General features: G+C 43.6%; 1 protein-coding gene across 2 annotated transcripts in view; it reads left to right on the plus strand.

Annotated features, from left to right (window-relative positions):
* The first annotated feature begins 273 nt into the window (after nucleotides 1-273).
* KCTD1 (potassium channel tetramerization domain containing 1) overlaps nucleotides 274-23528 on the plus strand; it is a 93918-nt gene continuing 70663 nt past the window's right edge. The window contains exon 1 of one of the 2 annotated variants that reach the window (XM_085537488.1): nucleotides 274-455. In XM_085537488.1, coding sequence (XP_085393614.1) covers nucleotides 447-455 — 9 coding nt within the window. In that variant the 5' untranslated portion in view covers nucleotides 274-446. Of the gene's footprint in view, nucleotides 456-1370; nucleotides 2007-23528 lie in introns of those variants that run through there. The other variant, XM_085537487.1, reaches the window with a different exon arrangement.

Genomic DNA, 23528 nt, shown 5'->3' on the forward strand with positions numbered 1-23528 from the left:
CTGTTTTTTCCACCCAAAAAAAAAAAAAAAAATCGGAAAAAAAATTATACTCGATATATATATATATATATCTATATATCTATATGCACGTTTTGAAGGAGATCAATTTAATGCCCGTGTGATCAGTTAATTTAATTTAACTTTTATTTCGGAGATTGATTCAGACTGGAGGTAGAGACATGAGCTAATTGTATCCTGATCCTTGCCTTGAGGGGTTTCAAAGCCCTGGAGCAACTATTCTCTGTATTTTGCTCTGTCTACCTTAGCCAAGCTATTGCATTTCTCTCTGGTGTAGCGAGGAGAGCAGACCGCTGCCGGGAGAGAGAAATATCGGAAGTGTGAGTTGGGGGGGGGGGGGAAGGGGAGAGGAGAAAAAAAAAAAAAGGAGGAAAAAAAAAAAAGAGGAAAAAAAGAAAAAAAAAAAGAGGGACACTTTGGCGGCTCCGATGTTCCAGGTAAGGGCTGCTCGGGATTGTTGTTGTTTGCAGCGGAGGGTGCGGAGGGACTCGGGCGCCTCTCGCTTCCACGCATGTGCCGGGCGCTCGCACCCCGCGCGGGGACGCGGCGCTGCCGCCTCGCCCGCCGCGCTCCCCCGCGCAACTCGCGCCCCCGCGCAGCGCAACGCCGCGGGGAGGCGGGGAGGGAGGGAAGGAGGGAGAGAGGGAAAGGAGGGGGGGGGGGACTCACGGCGGCGAGCGGGAGGGGGGGGGGCTCCTCCTTTCCCCACCGCGTCTCCTAGGAAGGGGGTGGGGGGGGCGAAAGGGGGGTAATGATTTCATTTAAATTTTGATATTTTCGCGCGGGGGTGCGCGGCGGGCATTGTTCTCCGGCGGGCTGCAGGAGGGGGCCGCCATTGTGTGTGTGTGTGTGTGTGTGTGTGTGTGTGTGCGTGTGTGTGCGTGTGTGTGGCACCTTCCCCCCGACACACGCACGCCGCACCTCATCCCACCCCCGCGCCGCCGTCCCCACGCGGTGCATCCCCTCCGGATCCCCCCGCGGGGCCCTTTGTTGCCGGGGCGGTGAGCGAGGCTCGACCCCGGGGGCCCTTCCCCCAACACGGCCCCGGGGGGAGGCGGCGGGGCCGCGTGGGTGAAGGGGACTGAGGTCTCCGAGCGTCCGGTCCCGCTCCCCCGGTGTCCCGGTAGACACAGAGCGCTGCGGCTTGCTCTTAAAAAAAATCCAAAATTAAAATAATAATAAAATAAAGCCGTTCGCCGCCTGTTTTCAATCAACGAGATACAAGTTTATTCGAGAATGCCCCGCGGGCACCGAGCGTGCTGGGATTGTTCGGGCAAATGAAACAAAAATGGGCGAAACGCTTCTACCTTCCCAGCGGCGGGGACAACCCGGCTGAATCCCCGCAGGGCGGCGGGGAAGGGACGCAGCCTCCCGCTGCACCGCGAGCATCGCCCGGTGTGCGGGGGACGGCGGCCGGCTGGATGCCTTATGTTGGTTCTTAGCGCATCCCCCGCTTCGACCGAAACGCGACTTTCCGTCTCCTCGGGGGCCGGAGGTGCGCGGAGCTCCGCGCTGAGGCCGTGAGAGGAGTCGTGGTTACCCAGGCAAGTCGGTGCCTCGCTGACCGAACCGTCAGAAAGTGGAACTTTAACTGATGCCGATTCGGGTTAAGCCGCTCCCGTGCGAGGATGCTCGCGAACTAGTTGGGAGGCACTCAGCGAAACTTCCCGTCTCGTATTCAAAATGACTGCGGTGGTTGGGATGTGCGAGCGAGACCCGAGAGCGGCACGCAGCTGTAGCACACGCTAGAGGTCCCTCTCACCGCTGTCAGGAGCCGGGGTGCTCCCAGGTTGGGGCTTCCTCCCGGTTTCAGTGCTGGAACAGCGCGGGTTGTGGCTGCGAACGGGAGCGCTCCGCAAACGGCAGCGAGGAAACGGGCGGCTGTCGGTGTGCGGGTGCCGGTGGCTGTGTGTCCCCCTCCCCCGAGCTCCGAGAAATGAATGTGAGCGGAGCCAATGTCACTGTGTGTCGCACGGGTTGTCTCCGAGGTACCTTTGCGGTTTGTTGGTGTTGGGGCTGAGGTCCGAATTTTTAATTCGTGGTTTTCGCATATGAATGGTGTGATGGAATTAACGCCTGAGTAAGGACTTCAGCCTGGAGTTCGGGAGTTTCGAAAGGGAAACGTGCGAGCGAGTGAAAATAGGAGTGTTAAGAATAGTCCGTAAAGGTGGTGGAAGTGACTAAAAGCGACCGAGCACACGCAATTTCCACCTCCAGAGCGTGCCATAGAACTAACCGGTCCCCCCAGCCTTCGTGTGTTACAAGCAGCTTTATCACCATTTTACGGATGGAGAAACTGAGAAATAAAAAGAAGGTCACTGACTTGCCTGGAGCCATATAGCAAATAAAAGATAGATCTGGAATCAGCTAGGACAGATTTAGATCTCTTGCGGATTTGCGCTGTTTTAACCATTGATTTCAGTGGAATTCTTTGAGATTTCGGTCAGATTCAGACCGTAGGTGTTGCTCTGTCCCTTAGAAACCGCCACCATTAAAATTCCACTTTAAACATGTCTGAATCAGATGGCAGAATTTCGGGGGGTTGTTTGGTGCACATCTGCTATTCAGAAGACTAAATTTATTGCAGAACTTCAGAAGTGTGTTCTCTGTCCATTCTTTTGTTGTTGTTGTTGCTCTTTCGGCTACAGTTTCATCTGTCACATCAGTGTAGTTCCCTGCTCGATGTTTGGTATTGTTTCCTTAATGAACAATTTCCTCGTGCCTGGTGCAGCTTTTGTTGCTGCCCTCCGAGAAGCACCACTTACCAGATGTCTCCGACTGAAGCCTTCAGATTGAGGCTGAGAACAACCTGGGAGCAAACGGTTTCACATGAGGAAGACTTCCACTCGTGGGTCTTACTCATGCAGAAATGAGGAACTGGGTGCCTGTCAGGGATCAGAAAGCCACCCTTTTCCCTGCGTGATGGGTAGAAGACCTGCATACTTTATTGGCTCTTTATTGGATTAAGCCAAGTTTATGTATGGAGAAAATGTGATGTGAAAGGAAATATTCACTGATTGTAACAAATGTGAGGACATTATTCAAAGCGGGGTCTCTCGCAGTGAACAAAATATCCTATCTGCCATTCACAGTCAGGCAGAATTTCACATGAGCCCATCTGGGAAGGAAAGATATTTCTGCTTTCCGTATCCTGCCTTCTTTAGAAACGTTTTGAGGATACCATAAAACAGACAGAGATGCACAGATTGTGATGATGGCGCTTTGCTGCTCATTTGTTAACTGGTGTGTACGAACTGCTGCTACTAAAACAATGCAGGGTTCTTGCTTTTGTTTAACTAGTCATCAGCTGGGTTTTAGAAGATGCTGATGCTTCAGGGAGCCCATAGGCACCCACTGTTGCAAGCACTCCGGCAGCAAGGATTAGACCCCCACCTTGCTGTGTGAGGCTGCAGGCACTGAGCTCGGGTGAAACTATTTCTCCCCACCCACACGCTTGAATTAGAACCTATATATTTTTAGGAAGTTGAAAACCTCTAGGTGGGAAGTAGCTTCACAGAGCGCGTGTGAGATGTTTAAGATCACACACCGATTCCTAAGCTGAGTTTTAAATTCCAGAGCTTTTGCCCCCTCTTTGCATTCTGTGCAATAAGCTCCTGTGCCTCACTTGCAATATGTGCTCAAATCATGATGCTCGGAAGCAATTTTTAGTGGAGATGCCTGCTGTTACTTATTTTGGACCCTTCTACACTACTGCAGTGGAGCCAAGTTGGATCTTCTTGCAGGAAATAAATTTAGTTAGTTGTTGTTTTTTTCATGACGGAAACATAACTCCTGCTCTAAACAGAATCTCTTCTGTTGGTCCACACTGCACTTATGTTTTCTCTTTACAGCCTGGGTAAAATTCATCTCTGGTATAGTTCCATCGACTTCTGTGTTGTTTCACAAAGAATTAATTTGCCTTACTGTGTTAAAATACAGATTTCTGTGTCCTACTTTCTACAGAATGCAAATCCTTTCTTTCTTTCTTTCTTTCTTTCTTTCTTTCTTTCTTTCTTTCTTTCTTTCTTTCTTTCTTTCTTTCTTTCTTTCTTTCTTTCTTTCTTTCTTTCTTTCTTTCTTTCTTTCTTCCTTCCTTCCTTCCTTCCTTCCTTCCTTCCTTCCTTCCTTCCTTCCTTCCTTCCTTCCTTCCTTCCTTCCTTCCTTCCTTCCTTCCTTCCTTCCTTCCTTCCTTCCTTCCTTCCTTCCTTCCTTCCTTCCTTCCTTCCTTCCTTCCTTCCTTCCTTCCTTCCTTCCTTCCTTCCTTCGCAGGCCTTCATTTTTATTTTTTCTACTTTCCTACTTGTGCAGGCAAAGGTATCTCTTCTTTCCCTTCTTCTCTGGTAAATTATGTTCATAGAATCATAGAATGGCCTGGGTTGAAAAGGACCATAATGATCATCTAGTTTCAACCCCCTGCGATGGGCAGAGTTGCCAACCACTAAAGCAGACTGCCCAGAGGCATGTATTGCATGTGTTTATACACTTAGAGAATGTTTATGGGTGGGGGGAGGCATCAACTACTATCTTCCTAGCTGATAATACCTTCAGCATTTTTTTAGATGTACATGAAAGCCACGAGCACATTCCAAATTGATGATGTGAGTTGTAGTTTTAATCATCTCAAGTTGTCTGCTGTGAATTTTAATCATGCTTTTGATCCAGAAATCAAATAAACAACATCCCATGCCCAACTGAACCAAAGTGGATGCTGATACACGCTCAGTTGTGTTAAGCCCATGTTTGTGAAATGAACTGCTTACCCCACAACCTTCTCCCGATGGCTGCTCATATGGCTGGCTGCCCCACTGGCAATGGAAGCTCCCAGCTTGCTGTGGTTGGCAGGTTAGCACAAATGTGGCTTTACAGGTGGTTTAAGAGTAGCTGAAGTGTACGAGTGAGGGATATAAACCTTAAAAGTGCTTGTTTGGGCATAGGACAGCTCATCCTGGCAAACAATGTAGTGGCTTTTACTCACCTGGCTTTCCTTGCTCAATACATTCATGCATAAGAAACAGACCTTTGAGGAAGTGAGAAAAAAAAAGTAGCACTGTACAAGAAGGTTGTCCACAGAAGGGAAGGATTTCTCCCTCACCCAGGCTTTCTACTTGTGATTCTAAGGTGGAATCTGTACAGCTGTGGTTATTCGCTCTCAGCCAGCCATGGTGGCTCAGTTCTGCTCCAGACCTTGCAATCAGTGTAAGCATCTATGGGATTTCTTTTATTTTCCTGCTAATAATTCAGAATGACTAAGCACGTGGCACTGTGACTAGTACATCAGCTCAGGAATATGCATTTCTGTCCCATCTTTGTGTAAATATGCTGGCCACTGCCAGCCATATACCTGGTGTGGGGACCAAAGCATCTCCTGCTACTGTAATGCAGTGTGCTAGACATCATCTGTCATAGCCTTTAGTTTAGAAGCGTGAAACCCCATCGGTATTTGGCTGGACCAGAAATTATGGGTAGTTGTCTCACTTGAGTCAATTCCAGCAGAAATATTAATACTTCAATGTAAGTCACAGGTGAAATTTAATCTAGAGCAGAATGCATAACTCAGAGCATCTGTCTTGCAGAACAATGAGCTTAGGCTGGAACCAGGGCTAAAAGGATGACCAGGGAGTGGAGTGAAAGGAGATTTAAGAGAACTCAAACGTCTGTCTTAGCAGAGCATAGATTGGAAAGAGATACGATTTATCTTCATAAATATACACAAGTTGAAAATCCCAGAGAGAAAAAATGTGCTGAAGTGAAGTGGTGATAAATGTGGACATAAACAAAGCAATTGTTTCCAAGAATGCTTCCTGATACAAAACCTGGAATATGTTGTTGGAAGTGAGATACCCTTGAACTGACTGATGCTCTGCTTTGAGTGTGTGTTTAAAGCCTGGACTGTTTGAAGAATGGATGCCAACTCTTTACCTTAGTGAGCTCACCTGCACCGTCCCAGTAGTCTATGGTTGACTCAGCCTTTTTTCATCAAGATTTCTGTCAGTGGAAAAAAAGTTCAATTTTCTCATGTAAAAATCCATTTCTCTTCTAAACAATCAAATCTGTTTAAAAGCAGACGTGGTGGGATTCTTTTACAAAACTGAAACCAGATATTCCTCACAACTGGCAACCACAATTTGTTTTATTTTAAGCTTCAGTTAAATAGACATTTGAAGAAGACCATGTGACAGAAAAATGAAAAAGTATCTAATTTTTTTCCACGGGAAAAAAAAAAAAAAAAGTCCTCAATCATTGTCTGTTATTCTGATCAATAAAAACTTGGCATGTTTGTCCATGAGAGGAGTTTTTGATTTGCCCCGTAAGTAGATCCATCATTGTCCTGTAAGTAGATCCATCATTGTCCTGTGAGTAGATCTGTCATTGCCCTGTAAGTAGATCCGTCATTGCCCTGTAAGTAGATCCATCATTGCCTCTCTGTTCCAGCTGCAAAATTATTTCTCTTTCTGTAGTTCTTTCTTTTCTTATTGTTTTTTCTTTTTTTTCCAAGTCAAACCGTTAATGCTCATTGTTCTCCTCTGATTTATTTGTTGACATTCGCTTTGTTATGAATTCACTTTCTCACCTCATTCACTCCCCCAGGAGCTGGACTCAGTATTGTGTGTCCTTTCCAACTCTGGATGTTCTGTGTTTCTATAATTTCTTTTCATCATACTCTATGACAGGGAAAGGAGAACTTAAAAAACAAACATACACAGAGAGCCTTTTTCTCTTTTCCTCACCTTCTTACAAGGACTTAAAAACATCCTCCTCATTATCTGATCACCCTGCAAACTTTCTGCATGCTAGTTTACCTGTATACCCAGCTTACAGATCCTGCCGGGGAAGGACCACCTCTCCTGCTATAGCAGAGCACTGCAGGTATTCAGCAAGTAATTAATAATAATAGCTCCTGCTATCAGAGGAGCAGAGGGAAGAGAGGACAGGCAAATGCTGAGAGCATATAAATAGCTGTTGGAAACCAAAGTGTTCAGGAGCTGTTACAACTGATCAAAGTTAAGGCAAAGTACTTTTACGAAATAAGAACAGTACTGTTTCCCTGTGTGATCTGAACTTGGAGGTATCATTGGATGGAAGAGGAGCTGTGCATCTCGTGTCTTGCAAAAGAAATGCAGGCCCACCAGCATGATCAAGGGGGGAAGGTAAGAGTGCCATGGTCACCAGACCAAGGGAAAGGGGTGAAGCAGGGTCTCTGACTAAAATAATAATGCCTCTCTCTTTGCTTCTTTCCAAGTAATGCAAGGAGTTAACTTGGAGGTTTAGTTAAGACATCTTCCTATGTGAGATCAATGGTCCATCCATCCATTCAGCACTGGGACCCATGCTGTGTAATTTTGGTCGTTGTCATTTCTGTAACCCATTATGTATGTATTATACCAAATACTTTTCTAAATACTAGGGATCTAAATGGTAGGGATCACTCACATAATGTGTACACAGATCTTCCTTTCTTGAGATCACTTATATACGGCAGCCTAATACATTTTAAATGGAATGGCAGGAAAATGGCCAGATGTGCTTTATGATCTGGAAGGAGGGAACCTTATGGGTGATATCAGGGCACCTGAACCAGAGACTGGGTAAAGTGATGAAAACCACTACACTACTAAAGGCAGACTAGATCGACAGAGAAGGATTAGCGCTGTAATCATTAAAAAAAAAAAAAAAGAGCTTACAGATGTGGGGAAGTTAGGGAGAGCCCTGAAGAAAATTGGCAGATGCAGCACCAAGGAGGGCTTTAAAGAGAGTCAGAAGAGACACCTGAACAGTTAGATCTAGTGGCTCCATTGTGTGTAGACAAGCATTCCCTGGATGTCCAGGAAATGATCACTGCTGAGACCCAGATGGGATCTCCCATGGATCCACGGCTCAGCTCTAGAGAAAGAGGAAAGAGAGAAGGGAGCAGTAGAGTTGGGAAGTGGCTGCTCACATGAGCTGAGGGGAAAAGAACCAGACAGCACAACCTTCCTGACCCTAAGCTTTTTCTTGTATTGGCTGATGTGTACAAGGACAGTTTAGGATTCCTGGAGGCCAGATGAGAATATGGCTTTGACTGTTAGCAGGACTGAGTGTCAAAGGCTGTTCTGATAAACAGGATTCCTGAAAAGACTGCTCCTGTTTGGTGGACATATGAGAAACCAGCTACAGCCATTGCTAGACTTTCTGCACTCAGGCAGGTAACACTCAGTTGGAGAATATGAAGAGATAGCTCTATCTCAGGCAAAGAGGTGATTCCTCCAGAGGAATAGTGGAGCTTTGAAGAAGTAGTTTCTTTAGTTCACAGATCTTCTGTAGCTGTAATTGTTGCTTTTTTCTTAATCTTATTGAACAATTTACATCAATATCCTGCAACTGAGAGTTCCATTTTGTTCCTTAGAGATAAGCTAGAAAGTGATATCCTTATCCATTTATAAGCTAATGCCATTTTAAGTTCATTTAGGTGCCCTCTTGTTTTATGAAGGTCATCTGATTTCTCCTTCACATCTTTCATTACTTTCTATACCTCAATTCTATAATCTTTTACTGTTTTCCTTTCTAAATGAAATGGTTCTGGTCTTAATCTTTTTGTTTAGAAATACCCCCGCACATCTCTAATCATTTTTGTTGCCTCTGGCTATCTAGGATAGCTATCTAGCACTCCCATCATTGCAACTCACTGGATAAAGTGAGTTCCAAAGTCATCAGCACAAAGGAGACTGAAGGATGGTTTCATGGTTAAGGTACATCACCCGCAATCCAAAGTCCTGCTTCCACCTCTCCTGCCCTATGACCCTGTGCTAATCACTCAGCTGCAAGAGATCTGTAGTTTTCCTTCTAATACCAGGAAATGACACTGGGAATTTTCAAGTAAAATATGCTAAGTGTTTCTCTATGCCTGGATGGAGATTATTATAGAAGCCCAGCCATACTACATTTAGTAGTTTTGATTGTTTTTCCACAATGCAGTTGCCTGTGTATTGAAATTTCTAACTTCTCCCTAATTATTTGATTGCACAGTGCCTGACTGTTTTCTATTTGTTACCCTGCTCTGATATTGGGTTCCAAACAAATTCAATTAAGTCATTTCTCTTTGTTATTTTATGGTGAACTTCATATGGAAAGTATGAGTTACAAACGGTTTGGGCCAAACAGACACATGGCTTTCATGTGTCCTTGGGGACTCGGAAAGCCAGCACAGCTCTGCTGAAAGTGAAAAACAGAGTCAAATTCCAGCCTCTTACATTCAAGACACGGTGTAATTCTTGGAGGTGCTGGGTACCCTGCACTCCCACTTGTACTTCATGTGTTCAGTTTCAAGACTAAGGTACATTTGCAACTAGGCTTGGCTGTTACATCTTTCTAGATGTAACCTAGTTCTCTCCAAAAGCCTGTGTCAGGTCTAGGGATCTCCGTGGCTTTCTGTGTCATTGGTGTCCCATCATTTCTGGCGTGTGGGATCCAAGGTGTACCCTGCTATTACAACCCATGCTCCAAGGAACCTTACAAGCAAACATTCCCAAATGCCAGCTTGCTGTAAAATGATCATGGCTTAAGTACTGGTAATGATCTTGGAGGTGTCTGAGATATTAAATCCACTCTTAGAAATGTCTTTTGCTACAAAAGATGCTTAAGAGGATACTCTTCCTTGATAGGATGCTACTCTGACAGAATAGTAAAAGCAAGCTGCTCAGATAGATTTATAGCACAAAACCAGAGAAAGTTCAATTCTACTTTAAGCTGTGTTTTTTTTCTCTGGTCATTATCCTCCTAGCCCCATACCTTCCTCTTTACCTTGATGTCCACGTCTCCTCTTCGGAACATGTAGTAAAGTTCTGGTCTTATGTATAACCTAGGTTGCACTGCTTTCTGGTGCTGGCCGGCTGAAGCTTCTTCTCATATTCTCATGCAGGCCCTGGGTTGTTCAGTGCTCCTCAGGTCTTTCTGGGAAAGAATCAATCCTACAAGACCCTCTTGATAACCCTGACTGTGTTAATATGCCTGTTTGTGTAATTAAGGATAATGCAACAGGGCTCAGGGATTTTGTTGCATCAAGAATCTTTCAGCTTTAAAAGAGGAAAAGGGTGGTTTGGCCTTTGGTAGGGCTTGGAGGGTTTTGTTTCCCTTATGCCTTATAGCTGGCATTTTGTCAGAGCCTTCTGCTCACTAGCATTCCCACGACACATGAACATGCTCAAAGAAAAATTTCCTGTGAGAAATCACTGGGCTTCATTAGATTTTCAAAGTTCAGAGCTGTGATCCTCTTTACCCCTCTCCGGCAGCTGGCCCTGCCAGATTCTGACTGCTTATATGAACATTTGATAAATCTCACTGTGGACTACATTTGCTCTTTCACCCGAACAGTTATCACACACATTTCCCTAACACTTTAAAATTATGCCTGCCAAACATTTTCTGATGTAAAGTTAAAAGTCATCTATTACTGAAGTGATTTTTCAGCCCTCCTGGGCATGTTTTTCTTCCCTTTTTTTTTTCCTTGTGTAGTTCAGATAGTTTCAAGCTCTTTTAAACAGGCTGCCAAGGGTCAGTTTCAAAATACATATCTTTTTTTAAATTTTCTCTGCCCTAAAAATACATTGGTGCTATTCTTCTCTTTTACAAATCTCCTTTTAAAGCCAAGGTCTAGTGAATGCAGTGTTGCCTTGCTGCAGGACTTCAGCTACCTGCAGCCAAGTAAAACCCGCGCCATGGTAAGGAAGTAAAAGATACTCTGTACAAACTGACCATCACTACACGGTGGCACCCCTCGCCTCCAAACTGGGTATGTGACTTGAAGGGTGCCTCAGCTCCTGCCTGGCTGCTGTGCAGCAGAAGGCAGTGGGTTCTTGCCCATAGCCAAGCTGTGATGTGGCTGTAGTAGGTATCACAGAATCATTTGGAGGTGTTCAAGACCAGGTTGGACAGTGCTCTGGGCAACCTGATCTAGTAAATGTGTATGTTTGGTGGCCCTGCCAGGCAGGGGGGTTGGAACTACATGATCCTTGAGGTCCCTTCCAACCCGGGTCATTCTGTGATTCTGTGATTCTGTGTGATTCTGTATCCAGATGGGAAACACTCCAATCTTCCCCACTGGACCTGCGTGGGCCTGGCTGCAGCTTTGCAGCCCTGTGATTTGGTATCATTTATGGCCAACCTCCATATTCAAACGCTTTGGTCATATTCAGAGCCTTGCCTGACCCTTTCCTCATTTTTCCTCTTTCTTTCCCTGCATGATTAGTACTCCTGCTTTCAATGTGAGAAAGGCTACTTGTTAGTTCTTTCCTCCCCAGCCTCCTCATTTTGCCCCTTCTCAGTGCTCTTGGCATTTTTCTTTAAATGCCTCTTTTTTTCACCCCCCTTTTTGTTCCAAAGCTGTTTGAAACTGATTAAAGCAGTTTGTCCTACCATGGCAAGGAGATGTTAAAGCAAAGCATGTGTGTCTGCTGGTTTGAAACCAGGATTTTTTCTTGCAGTTTGCCCAGTTCCTTGTTTAACAAACATAGTGAAACAAGATCGTGGAGCAAAAAGAAAACAGAGCAACAATGGCAGAGAATGCCATCCTGATAACACACACAGCTTTTTTCCAAACCCCTGCCATTGCTCTTAAACTTATTGTAGATTGCTCCGGCATCAAACAGTCTGACCAATCTTAATTTGTCATTTCCCCCTCCAAGTGCCTTGGCAGGACTTTTATTTGAAGTTACATTTGCCACTTGTTTGTGTCACAACTGTGTTTCATGAGGTATCTGGAAGTACAAAAGCGTGTGCCAGCCTTAAACAAAGAAACTAATGCAGATAGCTCCCAACCCAGCACAGAATGAGAAACCTAAAACATCATACAAAGCCTTCCAAGGTGGAGAACAAAACCTACTAGTCAGCTTACAGTTAAATTGTATTGCAATTAAAATATAATCCTTTACATTTCTTGGATTTGGAGGGAGGAGAGGGTTGGAAAGTACGGAAGAGGATCTAGTTAGAAGTAAAGGCATTACAATCCTTAGCCTCTGCATGGAACTACTTAAGCATACCATAATTGCATCACAGAAGGTATGCATACCCTGAAACCAAAAAGGAAGCAGGAAGGCAAGAAAAAACAAACACACTATGATGAACCAAACAGGTAACCTTCAGGAAAAGGAAATCTAGCCCCAGCTAACCCAACAGAAAGGAACATAAACTGGCAAGGAAGAATGAAAGAAGGGAAACAGGAGGACTGGGAGGAAATTTCGAAGGGAAACAAATTTCTAGAAATAATGAAAAATAATAATATGTAAAAGAGAGTTGGTGGACTTGCTAGAAGAGGCAAGTAAAAATGGTAAGTGTATCACAGAGCCTACATTGTGTCCTCCTGTTAACCTTTACTCATTGGAAATATATTCACTCTTTACGTATTTTATTTAATTACTAAAGGCCTATCCAACATTGGGGTATCACAAGAGAAGCTGCAGGACTGACATGCCAAAGGAACAAACCTCCCAGAGCAGATGGCATTAATCAAAGCTGAGAGCTGTTAGGAAAATCATGCAGCGTTCCCTTAGAAATGGACTACTCTGCTATACCAAATGAATGGAGCATGTCAAGCATTTTCCTTTACAACTGAGATCATGTTAGCCTAATGAAAAGGAAGAAAGGGTGAAATCTAAAGCAGTGAGGTACAAAACCTACAGATGAGCTTAATGCTGGATGTGGTAGAACAAGAAAAGGAAAAGCATCTCTCTCCTCATTTCCTAAAAAATCCTTTAAGTCTCTCAGTGAAGCCATTGATTAAACAGAACCAATTAATATAAATCTTAGTGGGAGTTTGGGAAACTCTCTGATAGGTTTTCTCACAAGATGAGAAAAATGCTACAGTTATGAAAAATCTGGCAACCAGGAGGTAAGGTGCAAACTTCTGCCTTGTGTCTGATTTGAAATAGAAAGCAAATATCACCGGAATGAAAAGTGAAAGGGCAGAGAGGTTAGGAAGGACGGCAGCAGAATACCCCCGGATAGACCCTTAGGGTAGTCTTTAATACTTTGATCGGTTATCTGAACAATAAAGCGGGGTGTTTGGATGTAATGAAATAAAAAATGTCTGTTCCTTTGGGCACTCAGGGCAAGACAAGACTGAGAACTTGGGGACCCAAATTCAGCTTTGTGAGGAGGAAGATGAAATTCATTCTGCTTCTTTGACGACACGGAAAGTGACAAATGTGAGAAGGAATATTCTGAGTTCTCCACATATGCCATCAGGTTACGGAAAATGTCTTAAAGCTTTATTTCATGTGTCACATGCGGTGTGCGGCTGCTAAAGGCAGTGCTGCAGTGGTGGGGTGCAGCAAGCAGCATGCAGGGCTCCTGGAGTTGCCCCTCACCTCCTGCTCTGGAGGTGGAGATCTCCCAAATTCTCCCAGGGAAGGCCAACTGTGCTCTGGGCTGTATTAAAAAGGGGGTAGCCAGCAGGGTGAGGGAGGCGATTGTCACCCTCTACTCGGCACTTGTGAGGTCCCATCTGCAGTACTGAGTCCAGGCCTGGGGCCCCCAATACAGAAAGGACGTGGAGCTCTTGGAGCAGGTCCAGAGGAAGGCCACTAAGATGGTTAGAGGGCTGGAGCACCTCTCCTATGAGGAAAGGTTGAGGGAATTGTGCTTGTTTGGCTTAGAGAAGAGAAGGCTCCAGGGAGACCTCATTGTGGTCTTTCAGTACTTGATGTGAGCCTTTAAACAGGAGGGGAAATGCCTGTTTACAAGGATGGATAGTGATAGGACAATGAGAATGGCTTTAAACTGAGACAGGGGAGGTTTAGGTTAGAGATTAGGAGACGGTTTTTCACACAGAGGGTGGTTAAGCACTGGAACAGGTAGCCCAAGGAGGCTGCGGATGCCCCATCCCTGGAGGCATTCAAGGCCAGTCTGGATGTGGCTCTGGGCCTTTTCAACTCAGGCTATTCTATGATTCTTTGATCCCACACATTGCTGATATGTCTCATGTTGCTATTTAATGCTCTACAACAAATCTGTGATTCATTTTTTGAGGAATCAAGTGCTGGAGCCTTTCATACAATTTATCTACAAAAGCTATTAAATTTTGGGATCCAAAGGTGTTTTCCGCTGTTGTGTATTTTCATTCCCTTGTTCCTGTAGTGATCAAATTGTGTGCAGAATTACTGTTCAGTTTGGTACGTGGTTATTTGATTTTATTTTCCCATTTCTGGAGTGGGCAAGAAAGAAATGGAGAGATACTTGAATGAGGAGAAACTCTAAATTGAGGAAATGAACAGGACATGATGAAAGCAGAGTAGGCTCCTTTCATCTAACAGAACATACAGCATTTCTGGGATGTGAGGATTACAAGTTTCTTGTGAATAAGTAGAGTTCAAAATACTCTTATTGGTAGTTTTGCTGCTAGGAGCACTTCAGTGCCCAAGAGTCACCCAGGGAAATTATAGAGAAGGAAATAATTTAGAGGAGAAACTAAAGTTTATTGTGACACAAATGACAGTGGAGAAAAGGAAAATAAATTTCACTCACGCATACTGTACATGCTTAAATCTGCAAGATAAGAAATGATAATACACAGCCCTTCTGCCAGACTTGATCTACAAATAAAAAGGATTAAATTCCTACACTTCTCCCTGGTACTCGAGTGACAGTATAGGTAAAATATTGGTGATTCAGAGTGATATTGCAAAATTATGACATTTTTCTGTGGCTTAAGTAAACAGAAATTAGAGTCATATTTTGTCCTTTTTAGTCAGTGTCCCCGGTGGACGCTTCTGTTCTGGCTCATCCAGAGTATTTTCTAGGAAACTGCATTTGAAAGCCTAGTATTTGATTTGTGGTTTTGTCTAACCGGATTAATAATGTTAGAAGCAGAATGACAAACATGGGAGTGTGCCAAGATGGCCTTACAGGGCCTGCTAGAAAATGAGAAGCATGCAATATATGATGAACTTCTGACCAACCCTTTCACGGAGGCTTCTAGGGTAATACCTATTGCTATGTGTATGTAAGAAGGTGAGGAAGAAAAAGAGAACAGCCAAATTGTGACTGTCTCTTCTGTTCACAAAGGCAGATCATATAATCCCCACAGGTGGGTGCACGTCTTTAAATATATTCAGAGTATTAATGAAATTGGTGTCTACCAGTCACAAAATGGCAATTTGACTGTTCAGAGCATCCTTCAGCGTCTCAGGGTTTCAGCAGAGGTGGTCATAGTCCGACAGGATTGGACATACTGGACAAAACCTGACGTATTTGGCTGTGTACGGGGAGTACACAGATTCAGATACCGGTGTCTGTCCAGAAGCTAAAATAGAGCAGGTGAGCATTCCCTGGGTAAGTATGGAGAAGCAAAGGGTTGCTTGGTACACCATGCATTTATGAATGAGTAGGCAGTAAGGCAGAGATAAGTGTTTCTGTGCTCTATACTGAGTAAAATCAGTGAAGCAGGCTCCCAGAGGACTCAGGTTTACCTGAAGAAGCAGCCTTGGAAACTGAACATTCTGTTCCCATTGTGCTTGGGAGAATAATGTATCTTCTGCAATGGGTAGATGACACCAAAGGTTAATGTAAAACCATGATCATTTGGATGGAATAACCACAGAGAAAGATAGCTATGATAATAATAATGGTGGTCTATTCAATGGTACTTTTTATCAGCAGATTTCAAAGTCTCTAACAAATGAGGTGTTGAGCTTTGGATGCATTTTACAGAGAAGGAAACTGCTGCCCAGAAGATAAAGTGGCTTATCCAAATTCAGCCATGGGGCATCTGGCTGAGTCAGGAGGAGGAACCAGAGTGCCAGCCCAAAAGGGAATGCTCTCACAAAGCATATAGAACCAAGGAGAAACAGGAACAAGGTCTCTGTGTTTCAGCAGTGAAAAGAACTGTACCTTTATTCATTCTTTTTTCAGAATATTAGCACGTGCATTTTTTTTTTTTTCTTTTAAGACAAGGATTTAATTAATTACTGAGCAGTTAATCTACAGGGTGAAAACAAACACTTGAACAAGCCTCTCTTGCCAACTTTGCCCAACACGGATTCATTTACACTTGTTGGATGAGTGCCACAGTTCAGTCCTCAAAATGATACCAAATTTGACACCACACAAGAAACCGTATCACACTGCTGGGGAGAACTACTCCCAAAGCAACACTGCAACAATACCAGATTGCTCAGGCTCTTCTTGGTAGAAGTGATGCACACAAAACTCAGACAGCAAACCCTGCAGTTGCTGCCACTACCTGCTGAAATCTTTCCATCTCTTCTTAATAGTAAGCACTGCTGAAAAAGGATACAGAAATAACTTGCTATAGTCAAGGTGGGATGGGATGATGGAGTCTTCTCCTCAGAAGAGCTTTGACTATACCTGCCTGTATAGAGTGTAGTAAATAGGGAGGGACAAAATGTCATGTTAATTGTATGAGTCTGATACATGGCTAGTTGGAGAAGTCCTCCTGTTGAGCTGCAAGGTTTCTAAACTCCTTTTCAGAGAGGAATCTAGGTGTGTCCAGGCCCAGTCTTACTCTGAGACTTGGTCTACAGTTTATGTCAGAGGGATTATGTGCATACCCACTTGTCGGAATCAACATTTGCTTGTTAGAGGCCACTCAAGGACTTTCTCTGAGATAGTTTTGCACAGTTAATGGTTTTTGAGGCAACAGATACAACAGATTTGGAATTGTCATTAATAAATGTACTAGGTACATTAGTTCTAAATTTTATGAGGCTACTCAGTAGTTAATTAAACTGTATTAACAGTTTATCATTCACAAAGTAACAGAGGTGCAATTTCTTACTAAAAGAGAATAACCCTGCTAACAGGCAGTGAGAATGAGACAGAACCACCAATCCACCCAAGTCAATGGAGTGTGTACTTCTAATGCAAGGCACTTTCCATGAGACACTGTCATGATGGCATGGAGCAGGGAGGTGGATGCTCTGCCAGATGAGCTGGGCTTCATGCAGGCTGTGGGCTGCATGTTAGGCAAAGCTGACTCTGTTACTATGGTCATCGAGCCTTGTTGTGGTGTGAAACAACACACCTCCACATCTGTCCAATGCCTTGGTCAGATAACCAAATTTCTCCCATGTTTGCTCAAGTCCAGTGCAAGATAAGCACATTGATTAAATCACTTTCTCAGTCTGGACGCATCAATTTTTTGCTAGCTTATGGTCACACTGTATTTTGACACCGAGTAGTTTCCTGTACATATGTATGTGAAGGTGTAAGGCTTGGACACTTACAAAGTCTGAAGGCTTTGCAGGTTTGATAGATGGCCTAGGGCTACTGTGCTTTCTTGATAGCTTGCAAAGTCTGTAGCATGAGATGACCACCTGAGCCTGAGGTTAGCTCCTCAGGAGGTCTGGAGCATCCAGAATTAGCACAACAAAGTTCAGGTGAAAGAGATGTCTTTAAAAGCTTAATTTGATTTCATCCAAAGTGATGGCCGTATGTTTGACCTGCTGACTATCTGTCTTTTCTGGAATATTTAGCATTTTTCGTATCATTCTGCTGCAGTTGTATGGAATGAGCGTTTAGCTCTTTCACAAATGAGATACTGAATGACTTGAATCAGACATCCACTTTGGTTTGGTTTAAGCGACTATCCCAGTATCATAGCATAGGAACTTTGTGGCACAAACAAGGCTAGAATCAAAAGATGTATCCTGAGCTCCAGGCAAATCTACAGACAAACTGTCAGACTACAGATGTCTATTCAATGAGTTCCATTCATCCTGAGCTCTGAATAAGGCAAAGACCCTGTAGAAAAGAGAGAGTGTGATTAGATCATTAAGTTCAGAAGAAAATGTGGCAGTAGGCCACACTGGCTTTAATCTAACTAGTAAATAAACTGTTCTACGGTAGGTGTGGCTGTATGGAAGACCTCAGTGTTGGAAGATTTGCATTAATGTGAAAACATTAGTTTGTCGAGCAGATTTACCATGTTCCAGTTGGTGCCCATAAATCATCAACACAACAGTCAGGATCCATTCTACGATCAAAGCTGAATCATATTCCTGCTGCCTTATCTCCTCTCTATTTACAGTGTGCATGTATGATCACACAAGGTAGGCATGAACTCAAATACCAAGGCACTGCATATAATGTAATGGTTGACCAGGAACTGTACACATTTGTATGTTCTCTAAGGCCTTTGCATTTCATCCCCATGCAGTCTTGAAAATGGAGTCTTTCAAAATCCTTACAGTCTATCTGGCCTTCAGTATTTCTGCATTTTAGAGAAACCCTGGCATTATGTCCATAAAGTACATGAGTTAATCTGTGTTAATAGTTAACTGACTACAGAACAATGGCATGTGAGTACAAATTCTTTGTGGATATTGGACCTCATTATTTTGTTCCTGTTGAAGTGGTGACCTCACCTTTTAGGCTTGTATAGTCTTAGTGTTGTCTAACACCATGGAAATTGAGGTGCTGGTGGTTTTTAAGCGTGGTTATTGATTTCTGTATACATGAGTAAGTGTTTTTGGTGTGGTTTTTTTTTACATCACACGGATTTGTAACTCAAAATTTGAGACATGTCACTCCAATTTTTAAGTCAGAAGACAGGTTCAGTGATTAATCCCAGAAAAAAAGGAGTGATATCCATTTAAGGAGCCTGTGAACAGAGAAAAGAAAGAGCATGAGAGGCTGGTTGGAAGTCTATAGTTGCCCAATTTGTATTAGTGGTTTAGCAGATTGTTGCAATTTCTTGTAGTAAATTATTTGTGACAGTTACGCCTGATGAAATCTTGGAGAAGTAAAGGAAAATAAGCTGAAGAGGAAGTAAAAATGGGGAAAATGAGGTAGATGAGAGCAAATCTGAGAATTACTTGACAGGTAGGTTAGAACTGACAGCTAAATGTCTCTAGACTGCACAGAGGTTAAGTCAGGGCGCAAATTCTGGGCCCCCCAATACTAAAAGGACACTGAGCTGGTCTAGAGGAGGGCCTCAAAGATTATCAGTAGGCTGGAGCACCTCCCCTATGGGGACAAATGGAGGCTCCTGGGGACCTTGTAGTGGCCTTCCAGTACCTGAAAGGGACCTACAGGAAAGCTAAGAATGGACTTTTTATAGGGGCAGGTAGCAACAGGGTGTTTTAGTCTAGATATTAGGAAGAAATTATTTACTGTGAGGCTGGTGAGACACTGGAACAGTTGCCCAGAGAGGTTGTGGATGTCCTCTCACTGGAAGCATTCAAGTTCAGGCTGGATGGGGCTTTGAGAAACCTGGTCCCCTGCCTATAGCAGGGGGTTGGAACTGGAATTTCAAATGTTTTCCATCAATGCACTGTCCTTTCCGTAGCTGTCCCCAGAGCCATCTGTCTACTTGCATTCATCTAACAGCCCTTCAGCAGCCCTCAGAGGTGGCAAGAGGAAGGGACATTGGAGGCAGTGGATTCTGTGGCTCAGCAGATTAATTTCCCCTTCATTTAAGGATTTATCTATTTTACAGTTGTAAGGATGACTGCTCAAATGTTCTTAATTGTGTCTGCTTGCCTGATGGGAAATGTGCAAGAGCATTTGGGGTCTGTGGCTTTGGTACATGGCAAATGGCAATTAACAGAACAAAATCTGCCTCTGGCAGATTAACCTTGCACAGATTCTAGAGGCTTTTTTTTCATCAGTTTTGTTTTTATATGTTTTTATTTGCTGAATCCCAGGAAACTGAGGTTATGATTTTGAAATGTTTGTTGGGTTGGAGTCCTTCTTGCCTGTCAGGTGCATGTATTTTCTAGCCCTCCTTTCCTACTCGTATTTCCCTAGGTATTGGCCTGCATCCTCTAGTGTGTATTGCCTCTGAAGTCTGACTCATTATGGCAACAGAAGTACTGATGCCAGGCCCAGAAGCAGTACTTAAAAACTTGCTCCTTCAAGCTCAAAGCTAACCCAGTTTGTGGCAAATGGAAGAAGTGCAATCTTTTGGCACCTTGTCCATGCATCAGTTCTGAAACATAGGACATTTCTCTTCTGCTTTACTGAGAACCTTCTCCTGTTTGACTAGGTTGTCATAAAGACTGCTAACTCTGGGGAGTGGAGTTTAATGCTTTGGAAGGAAATGACTGGCTTATTGCATTTTCTTTTTTTTTTGGGGGGGGGTGGGGGGGGTTGCCAGCCTCTTCCCCCAACTCACCCCCCATTATATTCAGTCTTACATCCAGGAATGAAGAAGAGTCAAAGATTTGGGGGCTGGAGCACCTCCCCTATGAAGACAGGCTGAGGGAGCTGGGCTTGTTCAGCCTGGAGAAAAGAAGGCTGCAGGGTGACCTCATTGCAGCCTTTCAGTACCTAAAGAGAACCTTTAAATAGGAGGGGAGTAACTCTTTGTAAGGGCGGATAATAGCAGGACAACGGGAAATTTTTAAGTTGAAAGAGGGAAGATTTAGGTTGGATGTTGGGGGGAAGTTTTTTATTAGGAGAATGGTTAGGCCCTGGAACAGGCTGCCCAGGGAGGTTGTGGATTCCCCGTCCTTGGAGGTGTTCAAGGCCAGGTTGGATGGGGCCCTGGGCAACCTGATCTAGTAAATGTGTATGTTTGGTGGCCCTGCCAGGCAGGGGGGTTGGAACTACATGATCCTTGAGGTCCCTTCCAACCCGGGTCATTTTGTGATTCTGTGATTTCAAAAGGGGAAACAATCTTAGCCCTTATGTTTGGGATGGAGGGGGAATGGATTGGGCAGTGGGAGAAGAGAAAGGCAGAATAGGACATAAAAACAGACAAAATGCAATCTAAAGGTTCAAAAGCAGAAGATAAGTGAATTCCCCAAATATTCTGCTTTAAAAAAAAAAAAATCAAGTTTTTGTTTTCTTGTCTCATGCTTTGTTTGGGAACATCTTGTGGTTATGTGTACTTGAGGCTGGCAAGGCCTGGGCTCTGTTGTACTCAAACACTTGCAATGACATACGGTTGAAAGCATGGATGTTCCCTACATGTATCTGGAGAGATCAGTGCTGGCAGACTGCCGTGGTGCCATCACATTTCTTCCATGTCATATGCCAAGGTGAGGAGGTAGAAACTCCCAAGGAGGCTGTCAGGGTTACACAGAAAATGGAAGAGTTTGGAATATGAGGATGATGAGCATCCTGTCCTTCCCACAAATACCGGCATTATGATCATTTGTTTGAATGACCCCATAAGAACAACAGTAGAGCTGGGAATTCTCCCTATGAAGTGTTTCTCATAGAAGAGCACCAGTAGAAAGGAGAGTGCCAGGAACACAGTATAAAGTCATAAGTCAGATAAAACCAACTCATTCAGAGCCCTAAGAAATGAGATTTGCTCCTGCTGCTTACCAAGGTATTGTCACTGCTGGAAGAGGAAGAGTTGGATCCTGCCTCTTGCCAGCTGTGGGACAGAAGAAGCCTGGCTCTGCGGCACCTTTCTTCTGGCTCTGTCACATCTATCCCTGCTCCTCTCCCTTTTCTGTGTCAAATGTCCTCTGGCACTGAAACCTGTTCACATCACTGGGGCAGTGAAGTTCAGTTTCAGTGGTGCTACTGTGAAGCATTTACCTGTATGGAGCTCACTAATACATCTGTATGTACTTATGCATCATCAGTGCTATAGGAATTCTCCCACATTGACTCATTTTGTCCACTAGGACAGCTGATGGGAAAAATATCCAGGCAGACAGACCTCTTCTATTAAGCGCTTCTCAGGAAAGTATTGGATGAATGGCACACAATCTGATAACAGGATGGCTTTCAGATAGCAGCCAACAGGCGTGTGCAACATGCAGGGACTGTTGGAGTAAAACAACCAGAAGAAGAGGAGTTTCAGAATCACTTCATGTTCTGTTGTGGTCCAGCACTAGCCCCCACTTACTCCTATCATTCATCCTTGTTTCACCTCTTCCTTGGCTGATCTAAAACAGCCCTCACATCATGGTGTCAGATCTTCTCTGATAGGACTGGGACAGAGGTTCAAAAAGATCAAGAGAGGGTGCTATTGAAGCAAATAACCATCTGTTTGATCTCAGTTTCTGGTGATTGTTGGGTTTTTTGGTTTTGTTTTTTTTTTTGTTTCGATTGGTTTGGGGTGGGATTTTCTTTGCTCAAGATGAATGTCCATGGTGAAATTGTGCTTCCATTTGTTATGTCCTTGCAAGTCATCTTTTTGTCAATCTGGTTGCCATGAATCCAAGCTGAGTTCCTTCTGATAGGGCTGGTTTGCAACCCTGGTGGGAGATTGTCTAGAGTTTCTTCTGTCTTCTAGAAGATCTTCACAAGTCTGTATCTGTATTAACAAGGGAACATGAAGATCTCACATATTATTATGGCACATCAGCAGTCTTGGAATCCTTACTGTTTCCCAAGAATGTCCTTTAAAAATTAATAAGCTGAGTGACAGCTGGCTATGCAGAGCAAGGGAAGTTCCGATTTCTCCCAAGAGGAAACTAAGCCAAATTTGTGATGCAGATTATTCTAACAGAAAGTCTTCAACTCTTGCACACAGATTACAAACATTGTCCTCCAAGTTGTATACATTTTGCGGTGAGCACAAACAGGATGGCATAGATAACCATGAGGTCTCAGATGACTGAAAACAGCTGAGATTCAGTTCTCCTTTGCCCAGTTTATATGCCAGGCTGTATTTTGTTGCCAGATTCCTGTGTTAATCCAGAACACAAGGACAGTCCTCACGGTAGGACTCAAAAGGAGCAACCAGTCTTCTAGTCTTCTAGTAGTGTGTAAATCTCTTCTGTCGCCCAAATAAGAAATTTTATTACTTATATTCATTTCAAGTTTCTTATTTACATTAGTCTATTTTCAGCTTTGTTTATAATTATTATTCAATTTTAAAACGTTCAAAGTTGTCAAACATTCAACTTTTTACTGTTGACATTTCAAGTCATTTTGGCAAAGCAGAAGACGTTGGACAGAATAGTTCTCTTTCTGAGGTTTAAACAAGAGGTAGACCTTTCGTGAGCTGGGCAGAACTGTCTAATTGGCATTGCTGGGAACACAGTGAAACAATGGAAGTTTTTGTTGTGTGGCCTCTAGCAAGTCTTTTTTATAAATGTGGCCTCTAGCAAATATGGAGGTACAGAATATGTAAAGCGCAGAAAGGTTGTGTTTTCCTTCAGTCTTCAACCAGTGTGCCAGAAAAACCAAAGGTCACGTTTTCAAAAGAATGCTGTGTTCACTAATTCTAATTTAATTATCTACATAAGAAGCCATGCTTCCAAATGTCTGAGCAACAAGCAACTCCCTTGGAGACCATATCAAACACAACCCAATCCTGTTTAAAGGTACAGCTGGTTTAAATGCCTATGCAACACTTTATTTGATTTGATTTGATTTGTTTTTTTAGATTTGGAGTCTTTCTAGAAACCAGAACAAAGTTTTTGGTTCTGAGAAGTAGATATTAATGTTCCTTGTGATTCTTTGATTTTTTTGAAATATATTCCCAAAGAGAAAACAAGAAGACTGGTGCATTTGTTTGGAGTTTTCTGTTTTTTACTATACTTACAGAAGCCTCGAGAAGAGAAGAGCTCAGTAACTTAGAGTCTTGTCAAGAAACCCAAGGCGAATTACCA

This window comes from Coturnix japonica, chromosome 2, assembly GCF_054131305.1.
Source record: "Coturnix japonica strain WE chromosome 2, WE-NBRP24, whole genome shotgun sequence".
Taxonomy (NCBI): domain Eukaryota; kingdom Metazoa; phylum Chordata; class Aves; order Galliformes; family Phasianidae; genus Coturnix; species Coturnix japonica.